Source organism: Triticum aestivum, chromosome 5B (genome assembly GCF_018294505.1).
Source record: "Triticum aestivum cultivar Chinese Spring chromosome 5B, IWGSC CS RefSeq v2.1, whole genome shotgun sequence".
Classification (NCBI taxonomy): Eukaryota; Viridiplantae; Streptophyta; class Magnoliopsida; order Poales; family Poaceae; genus Triticum; species Triticum aestivum.
In genome coordinates, this window is record NC_057807.1 from 156,138,697 (window position 1) to 156,158,659 (window position 19,963).

Consider the following 19,963-nt stretch of genomic DNA (forward strand, 5'->3'; position numbering starts at 1 on the left):
CGATTATACCTACTTACAAAACATCATAGTGTCACTTGGTCGATGTACGATGACCTTAGCTATAATGTTGTTTCCATTGCAACAACAATTAATATGATTGTTTTTTGGAATTTGATCTATGAAATCCTTGAGGATTATGTATACTTAAATGTCTCTTTTTTTATTTGCTAGGTGAAATGCTTGAGGATTATGTATGCTTAGTTTTGTAAGACTTTCTATGATGAACATTGATTTTTTCCGATCCAAAGTATCTGATTTCCTATAGGTACCTCGACATTGTGTTTCATGGTGAATGCACGCTTATGCAGGCACATGCTGTCGAGGAAATTTCATGGCTCTAATGTTGGGTAATATGAAACAGAAGTTTGGAAAATCTTACCTGGATTACAATGTGTTCTTTTGTGTGTTGTTGTTCTTGATTTGCGTTATAACCAGGATTTATAAGAATCTGCAATAACAAATTGCATTAACCTGGAGTGGCCCAACATAGGGTTCATGAAGATAGAAATACTTTGCTCAATCTTTTTATTGAGTGCAAAGGCTTTCCTATGAGGAATTGTTCGTCCGATAGGGCTAGTCATTGCACTTGTGAAGGAGAGGGAGACATCTTCATTGATTACTTTCATGAGCACTAGCCAAATACACAAAGACAATTTGCAATTCTAGAGTATTTGAGCATTTGAAAGCACAAGTGCTCCCTGGGTGATTTTGGTAATTAATGTCAACATATCTCTTGTTGGACTAATGTTTTTATCTAGTGTACTTCAGACAAGTTCAAAAATGGCATGGAAAGGACACGAGGATGTGGAACCCATTCAAAATGCTAAGGACACATATTGGCAAAAGCTTAAGACTCTCATTTCTATTTTAGTGATCCAAGGTCACATTGAGTCCATAGGAAAGCCAATAATATTAAAAGGGGATGAGGTGTTGCTTAATGGCTAGCTTTCTCAAATGCTTAGTGATATTGCTCCAAATCCCTCAACCACTTTCTCATTCCAAATATGTCAAACCCTAAACTCCAACTCAGCCCCAACGATTCACTCTATGTTGGGCCACTGAGTTCATATGAAATAGCCATTGCAAGAAACCCTAATAGTTCGGTCACACTGATACGGATCTCGGTCTCACTGAGATGGCCTTGCCAATTCTCTATTGCCTGTTGCAATTATTTCGGTCTCACCAAAATAGCGATCGGTCTCACTGAGATGGCTTGACCAATTCTCTGTTGCCCTATTGCTTCACTTCAGTCTCATCGAGTTGATGCAATCGGCACCGCCGAGATTAGGTTTGCCCTAAGCCCTAGCTCATCGGTCCCACCGACCTGTTGCAGTCGGTCCCACCGAGATTCCTAACGTTCACATTTTGAACTAAATCGGTCTCACCGAGTTCATCTATTTGTTCTGACCGAGTTGGGTCAAATGTGTGTAGCAGTTGGATTTTGTGTGGAGGCTATATATACCCCTCCACCCCCTTCTCCATTTGAGAGAGAGCCATCAGATCATGCCTACACTTCCAACATACATTTTCTGAGAGAGGACCACCTACTCATGTGTTGAGATCAAGATACCAATCCTACCACAAGAATCTTGATTTCTAGCCTTCCCCAAGTTGCTTTCCACTCAAATCATCTTTCCACCATATCCAAATCTGTCAGAGAGAGTTGAGTGTTGGGGATACTATCATTTGAAGCACAAGAGCAAGGAGTTCATCATCAACACAACATCTATTACCTTTTTGAGAGTGGTGTCTCCTAGATTGGTTAGGTGTCCCTTGGGAGCCTCCGTCAAGTTGTGGAGTTGAACCAAGAAGTTTTTAAGGGCAAGGAGATCGCCTACTTCGTGAAGATCTACCCGAGTGAAGCAAGTCCTTCGTGGGTGATGGCCATGGTGGGATAGACAAGGTTTCTTCTTCCTGGACCCTTCGTGGGCAGAGCCCTCTGTGGACTCGCGCAACCGTTACCATTCGTGGGTTGGAGTCTCCATCAATGTGGATGTACGGTAGCACCACCTATCAGAACCACACAAAACATCTCCGTGTCTTCATTGCGTTTGCACACTCCAATACCATCCCTTTACTTTGTTGCAATTAGCATGCTTTATCTTTTCCGCTGCATATACTCTTGCCATGCTTGCTTGAAATGTATAGTGAATGCCTAAACTTGTGCTAAAACTCCACCTTAACTTGAACAACTTAAAAAATTGCCACTTTTACTTGTGAAGGGTATAATCCCCCCTCTAGACCCCTCTTCTCGATCATTTCAATTGGTATCAGAGCTTTGGTCTCCATTGCTTTGGTTTAATCACCATTGGAGGAAGATGATGAGTCTATGATTGGGAGTATTAGACGTAGAGTGCCTATGCTTGACAGAGTGTTCTATAATTCTTGAAAGAAGGAGATGCTTGAGATTTTCAATGAATATGATTTGAACAAGTATATTAGTAGCCCTTATGCGCCCCCATTGATCCTTTGCATCCTACCCCCGATGAGTATCTTGACATGACCCGCAATCTTAGAACTATTGATCTTATCATTAGAGGATTGCCTAGAAATTTGCTTGCATGCTTGCCTCCATTTGAATGTTCTTATACTATATGGAAATACCTTGAGGAGTGCTTTCCAAACTACTCCCTCCGTTCCTAAATATAAGGTGTATTAGTTTTTCAAAAAGTCAACTGTTGTCTATGTTTGACCAACTTTACAGCAAAATATATAAAGATTTATAATACTAAATATATAAAATGTAAAAATATAGTTCATGATGAATCTAGTGATAATGATTTGGTATTCTAGATATTGATATTTTTGTCTATAAACTTGGTCAAACTTATAGAAGATTGACTTTTTGGAAAAATAATACACCTTATATTGAGGAACGGAGGGAGTATTCCTTGAAAAATCTAGATGAGATTCTTCAAAAGTCCATTGCTTTTCAAAATATGGATCCTATTGATCCTAAATTTAACGAATGTTTATTTGAGCTTTGTGACCTTATGCATGCCAAAGGAGATGTTGGAGTCATTAGTAGCATCATTTTGCAAACTACTAGAATTCCTAAACTTGCACATTGTCATGGTCATAAATCTAATGAATCACTCTCTCTAGGTGATGACCATTCACATGATGATGTTGAGCATGGATATTATGATGAGGATGATTATAGTGACTTTGATCTTGATGAGTCAGTGATACACTTTGGTCTTATGGCTAACCTTCATGGTTACATGGCCGGAGGAAAGGAATGGATTCTCAATAGTGGATGTACTGATCATATGATCGGAGACAAGGACATGTTCCATGAGCTTGCAAAGAACGATGGTCCACGCAGGTATGTCACTTTTGGAAATAACTCCAAGGGTGGTACTTGACCTTCGTAAGGTGGCCATTTCCAATAATAGCTCTATCCAAAACGTTATGCTTGTTGAATATCTTGGTTGCAATCTCCTTTCCGTATCTAGACTAGCAGACTTTGGTTTCAATGTTGTATTTAATGAAGTAGATTGCCAAGTGTTTCATAAAGATAATCATAATATGGTCTTTACCGATATTCGTAGAGGTGACCTATACCTTATTGATTACACTAAGAAAGATCAACCTCGTACATGCTTAATTGCTAGATCTTCTAAAGGTTGGTTATGGCATATAAGGTTACGTCATGTGGGCATGCAAAATCTTGATAAGCTTATTAAAGGAGATCATGTCCTTGGTGATACGCCCATTGTTACAACTGCTCAAGAAAATAACGCTATATTTGTTATTGTTGTGCATCAGGAAAAGATGGAAGAAAAGGTCTCACTTTTAGGTGTTGCCGCCATTGGAAGTTGTGATTCCATGCATGATATTTTAACAGGAAAACATCTAGTAGTAGATAAACTAGTGCACCATAGTTGCTCTCGGATTGTGCCAGTACTAATTAAAAGATACTACTTTGGAAAGACCCAGTCGCACATAGCATGTTTTATTTTGATGAAGAATTTTGCAAGCTATTATTATTTTGGCAGGTCACGTCCTCCAGAGATTCAAAGATCATACTTAGCAAGGACTCTTCTAACGTGGGAATTTCTTTGTTTGTGTTCCACCGGATGGGGCCCATCAGATCAGATCAAGCTACCGTGGAACGCAATATATTAAGAGTATTAGGTATGGTCCAATTTGTAAAGGTTGCATGCCAAAGTAAGGCACGTAATCTACTAGGAGTCCAAGGTTGGTTTGTTTTACTAGGATTGGTTGTTTATTTTTAAAATTAGACACAGCTCGGCTATGTACTATAAATAGCCAGGGTGGTGCATCGTTGTACGGAGGTTATTTTCAAGATGAATTAGACATCTGTGTGTTTTTCGGCCGTCGGCCATTATCGAGTTTTGAGAAATCTTGTCAAAAGTTTCTACTGGCGTGTGAGTTCCTGCGACGCGACGCGTAGGAGATTACAAGCTGAACCTATACGGTTCATCCATGTTATTCCTTCAGATCGAGGGGTTGGCATGTTGTTTTTGCGAGGTTTGTGAACATCTTTGTAAACCCGCATCTTGTTCTTGTTGCGATGGATATTTGTGCCGTGAAAGATCGGGCCAACAACCGACCGACCCTCGCCTCGAGGTTCGCTCCTCATCAAGTGGTATCAGAGCACCGGTGTTTCTCACGGCACTTCGAAGGAGATGGCCGGCGCGCCGTCACCAAGGAGCTACTGGAGGCTCTCCGGCGACTTTTTGCTCGAAGAGAAAGGATATGGTGCTGAACTTTTTCACACCTATTGTAAAGTGGGAGAGAAAGTTTGTGCCACGACGATCGACCATGACAGTTCGATCAATGCGGTCGGCATTGACATAGTGGAGAAGCTGCAACTATCAATGACACCACATCCACGCCCGTACTCACTGAGGAGGTGTTACGACAAGTTCGACATTATGCACCAAACTACGGTACTGTTTTCAGTCGGCAAATTTCCTTGTGAAGTTTTGTGTGACGTAATTCCGACACGGATGGTGTCATGTCATATGTTGCTGGGAAAGCCATGGTACAAGAACAATAACGCTTCACGCGACTATCTCGCCAACACTTATAGTATTGAACGGAATACAAAATATGTTCTCGTGGCCATGGAGAAGAAATCGTTCAAGAGTTGGAGGAAAGAACGACAACACAAGATCGAGGAGCAAGGAGAAGCAAAGAAGGAAGACAAAGCTGCTAATATTTTTTCGGCGCACATACAATCTGCAGACCACGTTGTTCCTATAAAGACTGACTCGAAACCGAGGACAGTTTCACTTAAAGGGAGGGAGGATGATATGCCCATTGTTACAACTGCTCAAGAAGATAATGCTATATTTGTTGTTGCTGTGCATCATGAAAAGATGGAAGAAAAGGTCTCACTTTTAGATGTTGCCGTCATTGGAAGTTGTGATTCCATGCATGATATTTTAACAGGAAAACATCTAGTAGTAGATGAACTAGTGCACCACGGTTGCTCTCGGATTGTGCCAGCACTATTTAAAAGATACTACTTTGGAAAGACCCAATCGCACATAGCATGTTTTATTTTGATGAAGGATTTTGCAAGCTATTATTATTTTGGCAGGTCACGTCCTCCAGAGATTCAAAGATCGTACTTAGCAAGGACTCTTCTAACGTGGGAATTTCTTTGTTTGTGTTCCACCGGATGGGGCCCACCAGATCAGATCAAGCTACCATGGAATGCAATATATTAAGAGTATTAGGTATGGTCCAATTTGTAAAGGTTGCATGCCAAAGTAAGGCACGTAATCTACTAGGAGTCCAAGGTTGGTTTGTTTTACTAGGATCGGTTGTTTATTTTTCAAATTAGACACAGGTCAGCTATGTACTATAAATAGCCAGGGTGGTGCATCATTGTACGGAGGTTATTTTCAAGATGAATTAGACACGTGTGTGTTTTTCGGCCGTCGGCCATTATCGAGTTTTGAGAAATCTTGTCAAAAGTTTCTACTAGCGTGTGAGTTCCTGCGAGACAACACGTAGGAGATTACAAGCTGAACCTATACGGTTCGTCCATGTTATTCCTTCAGATCGAGGGGTTGGCGTGTTGTTTTTGCGAGGTTTGTGAACATCTTTGTAAACCCGCATCTAGTTCTTGTTGCGGTGGATATTTGTGCCATGAAAGATCGGGCCAACAACGGATCGACCCTCGCCTCGAGGTTCGCTCCTCATCACTTGGTGTTAAAGATGTCATATTTGACAAAGATAGACTTTGCAGTGCTGGTCAAGCAGGAAAACGGGTTGGAGGAAGTCATCCCGTGAAGAACATCATCACCACCAGAAGACCGCTTGAGCTACTTCATATGGATCTTTTTGGTCCCAACGCCTACAAGAGTCTTGGTGGTAACTCGTTCGGTTTGGTCATTGTTGACGATTTTTCAAGATTTCGTGGGTGTTCTTTCTTGATGAAAAATCACAGGTCCAAAAGATATTCAGGAACTTTGCTAGGAAGTACCAAAACCAATTTGAAATGAAGATGAAGAAGGTTCAAAGCAACAATGGAACGGGGTACAAGAACCATGATGTGGATACCTTTCTTGACAAAGAAGGGATTACACATGAGTTCTCGACTAACTACACACCTTAACAAAATAGAGTTGTTGAGAGGAAGAACCGGACACTTATCGAGATGGCAAGAACAATGCTTGATGAATACAAAACACCAAGACACTTTTGGGCCGAAGCGGTTGAGATAACTTGTCATGCTACAAATCAACTATATCTTGACAAGCTTCTCGGTAAGATGGCATATGAGCTTCTCACCGATGACAAACCCCAAGTTGGATACTTTCGGGTATTTGGCTCAACGTGTTACATTCTTGATAAGCATCGTTGCTCGAAATTTGCTCCTAAATCTCATGAGGGTTTCTTAATCGGATATGGCTCAAACTCTCACACTTACTGTGTCTACAATAATTTCACCCGAAAGGTTGAAGAGATGGTGGATGTGAAGTTTGATGAATCTAACGGCTCACAAGTAGAGCAATTCCCAATTGATGTAGGAGACAAAGATCCCTCGGAGGCAATTCAAGATTTGTCTATTGGCAAGATTCGCCCAATGGAGGTGAAGGAGAGTACCTCTTCCGTTCAAGTGGAAGCCTCAACTTCACATCAAGGTGAACCACAAGTTGATTTGGAGGCATCCACAAGTGGAACACGTCAAGCCTGAGAAAATGAGGAAGTACAACAACACGAACCACCTCGACCTTCCTCTCCACCTCCACAAGAGGACAACAACGCCAACAACAATGAAGAAGGAGAAGAAGAAGAAGACAATGAAGAGGATGTTCCACCCCAACCCAAAAAAAGCTCTCACGAGTTAGAGAAAGAGTCACAAGAGACCATCCCGTCAAACAAATCTTCGATGATATTCAAACCGGGAGAATTACTTGCTCTAAAACTCGTTTCGCTAACTTTTGTGAACACTAATTCATTTCTAGTGTTGAACCTATGAAGGGTGAAGAAGCTCTAGAGGATCCGGATTGGGTGAATGCTATGCACGAAGAGCTACAGAACTTTGAGAGGAATCAAGTGTGGACATTGGTTGAAAAGCCGAACGACAATCACTGTGTCATTGGAACCAAATGGGTGTTTCGGAATAAGCAAGATGAAGATGGACAAGTTGGATGCAACAAAGTCCGTCTCGTCGCTCAAGGCTACACTCAAGTCGAAAGTATGGACTATGGTGAGACGTATGCCCCTGCTGCTAGACTTGAGTCCATATGCATCTTACTTGCTTATGCTAATCACCATGGTATCACTTTATACCAAATGGACATTAAAAGTGCTTTTCTTAATGGAGAAATTGAGGAAAAGGTGTATGTTAAACAACTACCCATCTTTGTCAATCCAAAGAAACCTAATCATGTCTACAAACTTCACAAAGCTCTTTATGGTCTTAAACAAGCTCCTAGAGCATGGTATAAATGCTTGACCAAGTTTCTTATCGAAAAAGGCTTTGAAATTGGGAAGATTTCTTCTACACTTTTTACTAAAAGGGTTAATGGTGAATTATTTGTGTGCCAAATTTATGTGGATGATATCATATTTGGTTCTACTAACACCCATTTTAGTGAAAAGTTTGGAAGGCTAATGTAGGAGAAGTTCGAGATGTCTATGATGAGTGAACTCAAATTTTTCCTTGGTTTGCAAATCAAGCAAACTAAGGAAGGTACCCTTCATATCATTTACCTAAAGCTTTGATGTATGTTGTCATGAATTACCAAAAAGGGGGAGATTGAAAGCACAAGTGCTCCCTGGGTGATTTTGGTAATTAATGTCAACATATCTCTTGTTGGACTAGTGTTTTTATCAAATATACTTCAGACAGGTTCAACAATGGCGTGGAAAGGACAAGAGGATGTGGAACCCCTTCAAAATGCTAAGGACACATATTGGCAAAAGCTTAAGACTCTTCATTTCTATTTTAGTGATCCAAGATCACATTGAGTCCATAGGAAAGCCAATACTATTAAAAGGGGATGAGGTGTTGCTTAATGGCTAGCTTTCTCAAATGCTTAGTGATATTGCTCCAAATCCCTCAACCGCTTTCTCATTCCAAATATGTCAAACCCTAAACTCCAACTCGGCCCCACCGATTCATTCTATCCGGAGCCACCGAGTTCATATGACATAGCCACTGCGAGAAACCCTAATAGTTCGGTCACACCGATTTGGATCTCGGTCTCACCGAGATGGCCTTGCCTATCTGTTGCATGTTGCAATTATTTCGGTCTCACCGAAATAGGGATCGGTTTCACCGAGATGGCTTGACCAATTCTATGTTTCCCTATTGCTTCACTTCGGTCTCACTGAGTTGATACAATTGGCGCCGCCGAGATTAGGTTTGCCCTAAGCCATAGGTCATTGGTCCCACCGAGATTCCAAACGTTCACATTTTGAACTAAATCGGTCTCACCGAGTTCATCTATTCGGTCTGGCCAGGTTGGGTCAAATGTGTGTAACGGTTGGATTTTGTGTGGATACTATATATACCCCTCCACCCCCTTCTCCATTTGAGAGAGAGCCATCAGAACGTGCCTACACTTACGACATACATTTTCTGTGAGAGAACCACGTACTCATGTGTTGAAATCAAGATACAAATCCTACCACAAGAATCTGGATTTGTAGCCTTCCCCAAGTTGCTTTCCACTCAAATCATCTTTCCACCATATCCAAATCTGTGAGAGAGCTGAGTGTTAGGAAGACTATCATTTGAAGCACAAAGAGCAAAGAGTTCATTATCAACACAACATCTATTACCTTTTGGAGAGTGGTGTCTCCTAGATTGGTTAAGTGTCACTTGGGAGCCTCTGTCAAGTTGTGGAATTGAACCAGGAAGTTTGTAAGGGCAAGGAGATCGCCTACTTCATGAAGATCTACCCGAGGGAGGCAAGTCCTTCGTGGGCGATGGCCAGGTGGGATAGACAAGGTTGCTTCTTTGTGGACCCTTTGTGGGTGGAGCCCTCCATGGACTCGTGCAACCGTTACCCTTCGTCGGTTGAAGTCTCCATCAATGTGGATGTACGATAGGACTACCTATCGGAACCATGCCAAAAATCTCCCTGTCTTCACTGCGTTTGCACACTTCAATCCCATCCTTTTACTTTCTTGCAATTAGCATGCTTTATCTTTTTCGTTGCATATACTCTTGACATGCTTGCTTGAAATGTATTGTGAATGCCTGAACTTGTGCTAAAACTCCACCTTAACTTGAACAACTTAAAAAAATTGCCACTTTTACTTGTGAAGGGTCTAATACCCCCCCCCCCCTCTAGACCCCTCTTTTCGATCCTTCCAACATTCTAGAGTATCGGAGTAAGTCATCTATGACATATCTAGAGCTAGTGTTTATGGCTTGTGGTATTCTTGTTGTCCCAGCCCAGAGTGTTGCTTTTGAGTCAACTCTTATTATGAGCCAAAAAAGTGACTTGCTATTATGTCTGGTTGATTGCTATATACTTGTATACTAAACATTATAGAAACCGAAATAATGTAAAGCACAATGTTTAAAGGTCCCTTCTTTTTTTTTGAAACAAGGCAAAAGATTTGCCATTTCATTGATTAAGAAGAAGGTTTAGACAGGCCACGAAGTGGCAAGAAATAAAATCTACTCTCGCGGCATTACAACACTCAAATTCTTGGCGCCCGCCAACGCCCAAAGCGACAACAACTCTTTTATCTTACTAATGACGACCGTCGTAGGTGCGGCGGTGTTGCGGAAAACTCTAGCATTGCGCTCCGTCCAAATTTCCCAGGAGATTAGAATCTTTAGTGAGGCGAGCATCTTGGGGGATTCAGAACGAAGATATACGTTTCCATTCCACCATTCCCACACCGAGCCCCTCGCTGACCAAGAAGTAGCCTGAGTGTGATCCATGCCAAGCCAACGAAGAATATCGTTCCACACACGAAGGGTGTAGCGACATTGGAACAGTAAGTGGGCTGCCGTCTCTGGGCTTTGCTTGCAAAGCGGGCATAGCCCGCAGTTGGGCCACCCACGTCGAGCAAGGCGGTCCGATGTCCAGATTCTATCTTGAAGTACAAGCCATGCGAAAAATTTGCACCGCGGAGGAGCCCACACCTTCCACACCGATAGGACCATGGTTGACGTAGTTAGGCCCTCAAACTGCGCCTTGTAAGCCGAGGAAGCTGAGTACGATCCGTCCTTGGTGAACTTCCAAATAATGGAATCCTCCACGTCCTCATCCAGAGTGACCGAGTCAATCTTCTCCCAAAGTGCGACGAACTGGTGGACATGGTCTACTGTGAGACCGTCGGAGAAGTCAATATGAGAGATCCAAGTGTTGTTTGTTAAAGCATGTTTGACCGAGCAGTTTTTCCTTCGGGAGAGGTCGAAAATGCCAGGCGCTAGGTCCCGTGGGTGCATGCCATCAAGCCAGGAGGAGTTCCAGAACTTAGCCACATGCCCATTGCCAACCGTGACAGAAGTGGCAGCTGCAAAAAAGTCCCTGTCTTCATCAGTGCATGGCGTACCCATACCAATCCACGGTCTTGTGGGCTCTTGCCACTCGAACCAGAGCCATCGAAGCCTAAGAGCCTTAGCAAACTTGTCCAAGTTGAGCACACCTAAGCCACCATGCTTCTTAGGCTTGCAAACAAGGTCCCAATTGACTTTGCATTTCCCACCAGAAACCTTGTCGGTGGCCGCCCAAAGATAGGCGCGACGGATAGAATCAATCTTTCTGAGGACCTTAGCTGGGATGTTGAGCGGCGTGAGGTGCTAAATGGCAATGGCAGTGAGAACAGCTTTGACAAGGATGGCCCGACCGGCGGTAGCGACATGTCTTCCTTGCCACGGAGGGAGTTTGCCAGCCACCTTATCCTCAAGGTGCTGAAAGTGGATCCTCTTGAGGCGCTTGACTGATAATGGTAGTCCAAGATATCTCATTGGAAAGGACGTGCGGACAGCCGGAAAAGCATGAAGAATGTCTTGAAGATCGACACTTTCACAACGAATCGGGGCGACAAGGCTTTTAGCACAGTTAGTGACTAAACCGGTAACCTCTCCAAAGGAAGCCAGGACAGAAGCAAAATACTGGATGTCCTCCTTGATGGGCTTGACAAAGATGGCTGCATCATCAGCATAAAGAGAGGCACGAATGATCATTGTCCTACCACAGAGAGGATGGAGGTGCCCTTGAGATGTAGCCTTGTTTAGGAGATGGTGCAGGGGGTCAATTGCCAGCACGAACAGTAACGGGGAGAGTGGGTCACCTTGCCTAAGACCACGGCCATGCTTCAGAGGGTCACCCAAAATTCCGTTGATCAAGACCCTTGAGGAGGATGTGGAAAGGAGTGCCGAAACCCAGTCACGAAATCTGCTCGGGAAGCCCAAGTGCCTTAGAAGATCCAAGAGGAAATCCCACCGCACGGAGTCAAAAGCTTTCTTGATGTCAAGTTTGAATAGTAGCATCGGCGTCTTGTTGCGGTGGAATTTCCTTGCCAAGCTTCTCACATACGTGAAATTATCATGGATGCTCCTCTTCTTGATGAATGCGCTTTGAGCATTAGAGACAAGGTTCTGCATGTGTGGTGCAAGTCTGGAGGCCATGACCTTAGCGATAATCTTGGCAATGGCATGGATGAGGCTAATGGGACGGAAATCTGAGATGCATTCCGCCCCATCCTTCTTTGGAATGAGGGCAATGTTTGCGGAGTTGAGCCAATGAAGGTTGGATGTATGCAAGCTCGAGAAATGGTTGACTGCGTTCATAATGTCGCCCTTGATGATTTCCCAACAGTCATTGAAGAAGGCCCCGGTGAAGCCGTCCGGACCCGGCGCTTTGTCACTCGGCATATCAAAGATCGCCTTCTTGACCTCCTCTTCCGTGAAGGCAGCCCCAAGGTCAGAGAGATCGCAAGCGGGGGTTGGGATGTGATTCCAGTTGATATCAATGTTGCGGGGCGGCCCCCTCTTGGTGACCTCCACGAAATGGTTTTGGATGATGGATTTTTTATGCTCATGCTCTGTGACCCATCCACTGTTATGCCTAAGGCGGTGAATGAAATTCTTGCGCCTTCTATGATTGACTCGGAGGTGAAAGAAACAAGTGTTGGCATCTCCATCTTTGAGATTGGTAATTCTCGAGCATTGCCTTTTCCGCGCACGCTCGAGCACGGACAAGCTAACCACCTTGCGCTTGAGCCTCCTACGAATATCCAGCTCCTCTGCACTCAAAGGACGGCATTCTTGGGCCACATCCAGACGGAGAATGACCTCTAGGGCCATATGTGTTTGTACCTTCGAATGCGCAAATATTGTCTTGCTCCATTTCCTAAGCACCTGACTTGTCTTCTTCATCTTGTGGAAGAGGACGTGGTAAGGATCTACATGGTTCACCTCTTGGTTCCATGCACTGTTGACGACCTCCTTGAATCTGGGCATCTTGATCCAAAAGTTTTCAAAGCGGAATGATTTGGTCCTCGGTGGCCCTTTGTCATTTGCGAGGAGGAGAGGGCAATGGTCGGAGAGCGACGAGGAGAGAGCATGTAGGAGGTGCGTGCCAAAGTGCAGGTCCCATTCTTCATTGCGGAAAAAGGAATCTAGCTTGCTTAAGGTTGGGTCATTTCGCTCATTACTCCATGTAAACTTCCTGTTTTGAAGATGTATCTCTTTTAGCTCGCACGCATTGAGGGCGTTACGAAAGCGAACGATGCGACTTCGGTCAACATTCGCATGGTTCTTGTCTCTCGCGCGGTAAATTTGATTAAAATCCCCATTAACCAACCACCTTTCGCCAGGGTGGGGCTTCTCGCTGACCAATTCTTGGAAGAAGCCGTCTTTAAGGCTGCTTCTCGTCGGGTCGTACACGGTTGTGAGCTTGAAGGATTCACCCGACGAGGATAGGGAGACTTTGGCTGAGAGGAAGAAAGCACCAATGTTTACATCTTGGATTTTGACAAAATTTTCGTCCCAGAGAAGAAGGATTCCGCCTCGAGTGCCAACAGACAGGCGTTGAGCAAAACTCTTTAACCGATGTCCCCCTAGAAAAGAAGCAATGAACGGGTCAACGTTCTGGAGCTTGGTGTCCTGGAGACACACAACGTGACACGGAGTGGCGGTGATGGTCTCATGGATGGTGGCGCGGCGATCAGGACAGTTCAAACCTCGGACATTCCAGCACAAAATACTCAAGTTTTGGTCTAACATAATTGATAGCAGATTACACCATGGCCAAGCTTGGCAGAACTAGCATCAGGAACACGTGGGAGCGTCACTAGAGAAGAAATACTTGACAGCAGATAGCAGATTACAACATGGTCAAGCTTGGCAGAACTAGCATCAGGAACACATGGAAGCGTCACGAGAGCAGAATTACTTGACAGCAGCAAACAAACGTGTACGTAGGCCTCACCAGGGCAGGTAGCAGCGATCACCAGGACCAGCAGCAAACAGGCGAACACTCTAAGGGTTGTAGCTATCATTGGAAACAGAGTACGACCACAGTGGCTGGCCTCGTCCAGCTTACGCCGCCTCCTCGGCGACCTCCTCTCCAGGCCGCTGCAGGTCCGGTCCAGCTTCACCACCATGCTCCACAAGCGCATCTTCAACTGCCTGCGCCAGGTCGCAGTCGAGGTTGAACAGGGCTCTAAGAGCAGAAATTGTGATGTCCGGCAGCCTCCCCTGGAACATGGCGACGAACTTGCCGATGGCCTCTTCGGTAACCTGCTGGCCCTCGTCGATGATGCCCATGCGTTGGCAGAGCAGCCTCTCTGCCATCTGTGCAACCGGCATCGCCCTCTTCTTGGTCTGAAGACGCGGACTACGCCTGCTCAGGTTGAAGCCCGAAACGCCTGCCAGCGTCTTCCGTCGCGCCGCGGGCCGTCTTGGAGCCGTGGAGCTAGGTGCAGGAAGCAGGGGTGGCTGGCGAGCCACAAACAGCGGGGAGTGCACATCGGACGCTGCCTGGCTCCCAGGCGGGCTTGACATCGGGATGTGGATGGGTGTGACCGGCTCAGGCTCCACGGTCGGCGAGGGGGCAGCCTGGCGGGGCTGCCAGCTGCTAGGAGAGGAGGACGGCTGCAGATGGATGACGTCACGTCCCGTTGTGCGGGGGGAAGTGGGTGGCTGCACCTCAATGACATTGCTTCCCAATGAGCGGGGGGAAGCCAGCTGCGTCTCCGGTGATGCGGGGCGAATCGAAGCTTGTCGCGCCATGAGCCCAAAGCAGGGGGCGACCCACCGTAGCCAGGAAGCATCAGCAAGGGAGGAGCCGGCCACCGCGATGTCGCGGGAGGTGGTGCGCGGGGAAGGTGGCGGGGAGCGGCCGCGGGTTTCTTCAGTGACTGGGCTAGCAGCAGCACCGGAGCGCCCCACCCTAGACACGCAGTCAGCAGGACGACGGCGGCCACGCCGGCCGGAGGCAGGAAGGACCGAGCCATCCGGGAGGCGCTGAACCCGCCTAAGGTCGATGGAGCGAGCGTCAGGGGTAGCTGCGCCGAGCCCCCTACGTCTTCCGTCACGGCCACCCTCCCGGCGGTCGTCTCTGTCATCGCGGTGGCCGCCGCGGTGGTCACGGCGGTTGTCATCGTCGCGCCGCTTCGGGGCGCGAGACCTGCTGCGGAAGATGCGTTCCCGTCAGGAGGAGGGTCGATCTTCACGGCCCCTACGCCCACGGTCACGATCATCGTCCGTGCGGTCGCGGTCGCGGTCGTGGTCCTCATCTCTGCGCCGTCCAGCCATCTCCGAGCTGTCGCGCATCCTGGACTCGCCGTCGATGTATCCCTTCCGCCAGGTGAGAGGATGCGATGAGCGTGGCCGGCTGGGGATGTCGCCGTTGGCACCAGGGGTGAAATCCTCCACCATGGTGAGGTGCACCAGGACCCGCCTCTTCAGAGCATGCCTGCCCACAGCGGCACTCGGGCCCGAGGAGTAGCCCGCCGGCTGCTTGCCGGTGACAGTGAGGCGGAGGACCTTGGGGATGACAGAGGGGTTGGCCGACCACGCCCAAAGGTTGAACGTGGAGGCGTCCTCCCGGCGCACGGTTTCCACATCGAAGTAGTGGAGGAAGGTGTCGGGGCCGAGGACCTGGGTGGCCACCTCGTCGCACCAGGCATTGAGCGGGAGGTTCTCAATGCAGAGGTGGACGTGGTAGAACGCTTCCACCGAGTCCGCATGTGCCTCGAGACGCCACTTAGCAGCATGAATGTCGAGGCCGTCGTAGCTGAACTGCCCCGGTGACGCCGTGAGCAGGTCACGGTGGTGCTGGAAGGTGAAGAGGACGAAGAAGTCTTCCGGAAAGTGCGGCACCACTTTGATGTAGTTGCGATTGATGACAAACTTGGTGGCGATGGCGCTCCTTATCTCCGCCGCGTCAACGCGGGGCTGGTTGCCTCCAAGCCACACCACCGCGCCCAGGTTGGACAGAGTGGCCGCACTGTCCTCCATAGCAGGCGTGGAGGTGATGACGACATGCGCCTCCTCTGGACGCAGAGCGGGGTCACCCACGCGCGGCATCACCGGAGCGCGACGTAGCAGGGTCGGCGACGGGACCAAGGAAGCGATCGGGGCGGGCGCTGGGCTTCTCGAAGAGGGAGGCGAGGCCGTGCAGTCCTTGGCGCGGTGACCGCACCCCCGACACGCGCGGCACTTGAACGGATTCCGACAGTCCGCCTTGCAGTGGCCCTTGTCCAAGCAGCGGTGGCAAGTGTGATACTTGTGCTTGATGAAGGAGCCGCGACCAGGAGGGGAAAAAGAAGCCAGGGCCCTCCTGCACCTTGAATACTGGTGGTTGGGGAGCGCTCTCCACCAGTATGGTGGCTTTACGATCTGCCAACCCTCCATCGAGCTGTCGCTGGAAGACGCGGGGGGCACAGGGCTCGAGCTTGGCGCTGGGCTGGAGCGACGGGACGTCCCGGCCACCCGCCGGCCGGTCTTGAAAGCTCCTGCAGGCGCCGTCTTGAGGCATGGCCGGTGTGCGCCATGAATGGAGGGTGGTGGAGTGGAGTCCAGCACGACCGCATTGATGGCGAATCTGACAGCGCGTGGCCGAGGCGACGCACCACAGTCCACCATAGCATCCTCCGGATGGGAGTCGGCGGCGAAGGACGAGCCTGAGGCAGCAGGCAGGCGCAGCGGCGATGCAAGATCCGGAGAGCCGACCTCCAGATGCGGCAGGCAGAGGGGGCCCGAGCCCGCCGCGGCCGCACACCGGGCGGAGAAACCAGGAGGGAAGGGCGGCGTCGGCGGGGATCCGGCCTGGGGGCGGACCTGGGCGGTGGCGGCGGCGGCGGTGGTGGCTGCGGGCGCCGGGGTGGCGCGCCGCAGGAGCGTGGGCGAGTACATGAGCGTTCCTTTTCTTTCCCCAAAAGGTCCCTTCTAAAGTTGACGAGCAATTATTTTCTTAATTAACTAGTAACTACTACATTAAATGCTATAACTTATTGTTTGTTAACATGTTTATATTTTTGTACTAACTAAATTTCATCTCCTAAATATTGTATCTTGAAACTGGTGCAAATGTGTGGTCTTGTAACTAGCTACTGAGGTTGGAGGCTGATGGTCGTGAAGTTTGATATTTTAATGGTTGTGAACACAAAAACTTCTAAGATAGATGGGAACTTCGATGTGCGTATTGACAATATTTGAGCTACTTTTGTTTTATAATGTGGATGAGGTAGACATCAAGCCTGTAGTGCTGAGATTGAACTTGTACCGGGTATGCTTGTGTTGCAACTTGAAATTTGGCTGCATATAGTTGTTTTAACTTGTTATGGTGTTCAAGACTTCAAGTTTATGTGTGTGGGATAATGTTATGATTTTGTGTTTGCACTTAGAACAGTTGTGTGATGCATATGCTTGTTGAACCGTGAATACATGCCTGTTGAATATATGTTGTTGTTCTTTTATTTGAACCTTGCTTGCCGACCACCTTTTTAGGTTGCCGAATGTTCTACTACAGTGATGATTCCGTCGCAACCAACCGGCTTTGGGTCGGGCCTTGGGCTTTATTGACGGGCTTGTGTTATAGTAAACGCTTGGTCTTTCGCAAGCCCAGCCCGGGGATTGGCTAGTTATTTTTTTTAGTAAAAAAGGGTTTTAGAACGATATATGTCAAGATGTGAGGGGAGGAAGCTTACAGCCTGCATGAGCTGAGATATCTCCGACTCCTTCATGTTGGCGCCCACCCTCTCCAGCCCAGCCTTGAGCTCCTCATAGTTGATCTGCCCGCTATTGTCGGTGTCCATCATCTTGAACATCTCCTTGAGCCCTGCAATCTCCTCCTCTGATAAGTTCTCGGCAATCACCTGCAGGCGCGCAGCCACAACTCTCCTCAATTCCCAGACTCATATGGATACGGTGGCCTTATACTAGCGTAGATGACGGCAATGAAACCGGTGCTCACTCTCAATGCCATCTTCCTGAGCTTGTTCATCGCCGAGAACTGCTTCAGGCGCGAGAGAACCGCCGAGTCGAGCGGCTTGTCGGGTGCCTCTCCGCTCATCTGCAGCCACGGGTGGCCTGCATGCAGCAGAGAACATTTGCAAGATGTCAGTAGGTCTAGGTGTAAGTGCAACGCGACGGCGGCGAGCGGACTGACAGAGGACTTGGTGCGCGGTGAGCCGCTTCTTGGGGTCCCTGACGAGCACCTTCCGGAGCAGGTCCTTGGCGCCCTCCGACACGCTGGGCCACGGGTCCGACTCGAAGTCCAGCGTACCCTTCAGCACCTGCTCGAATATCCCCTGTTCTGTCTCTGCAATCCATGGCAAAAAAGCATGTTGTGCCGCGGTTTCAGAGCTGCATATGTCACCGGCATGACATGAGTCTACCTGCCCAGAATGGAGGCACGCCGCAGAGCAGGATGTATACGATGACGCCAGCGCTCCACACGTCAGCCTCCTGGCTGTAGCTCTTCTTGAGCACCTCCGGCGCCACGTAGTACGGGCTCCCCACAACGTCGCTGAACATCTCGCCTGCACCAAAATTCCTGCGTCAGCTCACTTCTCAGGCTGGAGGTCAATTGTATTCATGGAGGTTTACCTGGTCGGAAGAACATGGAGAGGCCGAAGTCGATGGTCTTGAGCGCCGCGTCCTCCTCATTGCCCACGAAGAGGAAGTTCTCAGGCTTGAGGTCGCGGTGCATTACGCCCAGCGAGTGGCACGACTCCACGACGGCCACGATGACACGGGCGAGCTCGGCAGCCTGCCGCTCGGTGTAGTGCCCCCTGCGCACGATCCGGTCGAACAGCTCCCCGCCGGCGCACAGCTCCATCACGACGTGCACCGCCACCGCGTCCTCATAGGCTCCCCGGATGGAGATAATGTTCGGGTGGCCGGCGAGGTGGTGCATGATCTGGATCTCCCGCCGCACGTCCTCGACGTCCTCGTCGGTGATGAGCTTCCGCTTGGCGATGGACTTGCACGCGTACTCCAGACCAGTTGCCTTGTCCACGCACAGGTACGTCGTGCCGAACTGCCCCTGCCCCAGCTTCCGGCCGAGGCTGTATTTGTCCTTGAGGTTGTCGGTCTTACGCCGGAGGACCGACTGCACCTGCAGCCCGGCGCTCGAGATGCGCTTGATGTGCCCCGACGGCTTTTTGGGCTGCGACTGCTGTCTCGGCTGCGGCTGAGCCGGCTGCGATGACGGCTGCTGCTCCAACGGAGGAGGAGGAGAAGGGGTATTGGCCTCTTTCTCCGCTGGCTGAGGGTGCTGTTGGGGGGGCGGTATCGCCGGTTCGGAGATGACGATGGGAGCTGGAGGGGCCGTAGGGGTTGGCTCAGGCGCAGGCGGCTTGACCTCTGGGGGAGGAGCGGAGGCGGTGGGCTGTACAACGGGGACGGAGCGGGAGGTGGTGGTAGGCTCGGAGGGGCTACTCGAGGGAGCGGCGGAGCGGTTGCGCCAAATGGAGCCGGAGATGGTGCTGAAGAAGCCTTTCTTGGCGAAGCTGCGGCGCGGGCCGACGCAGACGTTGCCCATCGGGCGCGTGCTGCGGCGGCAGCGGCGGCGAACGATGACGACGGCGATCAGAGCACAGGGTCTGTCCTCCGCTGTATGAGTGGCATGGCCACGGCAGCGGCGGCGGAACGGGGCGCGTTCCGCCGGGAAACAACGACCGACGTCGGAAACGGAGAGGCGTGGGTTATTGGTGGTGTCGGTTCGGGGGAGAAGATAGCCGGGGAACAAACAGGAGCTAAAATTGGAAAGTGAGAGGAGAAAGAAACAGAGTGGTAGCACGAAAAACACTAATTTTGGAGGGAAATGAGGGAGGATGTGGTTAACAACTCAACTGTGATAAGGCGCGTGTGATTGGTGTGAGCGCGCGACGAGTTTGCTCATATTTGCGTCTTGCTGTCATTGTATGTCCTTGTGCGAAATACACTTTGCTTCTTGGTTGTATATACATCCTATATAGAGATTTTTTTTAATAATTAAACAAAAATCTAAAATAGTTAAGAACTATTTTTAGAATAAACTTAACTTTCTTG

At 48.6% G+C, this 19,963-nt stretch overlaps 1 protein-coding gene across 1 annotated transcript in view; it reads right to left on the bottom strand.

Annotated features, from left to right (window-relative positions):
• The window catches only part of LOC123110903 (calcium-dependent protein kinase 27), a 35,962-nt gene extending 16,203 nt beyond the window's left edge, over positions 1-19,759 (bottom strand). Inside the window, exons 1-5 of the mRNA XM_044531539.1 lie at positions 18,518-19,759; positions 18,307-18,450; positions 18,078-18,230; positions 17,883-17,998; positions 17,617-17,784 (exon numbers count right to left, since the gene is read on the bottom strand). Of these exons, the coding sequence (XP_044387474.1) occupies positions 17,617-17,784; positions 17,883-17,998; positions 18,078-18,230; positions 18,307-18,450; positions 18,518-19,454 (1,518 nt within the window). The 5' untranslated portion in view covers positions 19,455-19,759. The remainder of the gene's footprint in view (positions 1-17,616; positions 17,785-17,882; positions 17,999-18,077; positions 18,231-18,306; positions 18,451-18,517) is intronic.
• Positions 19,760-19,963: the final 204 nt, after the last annotated feature.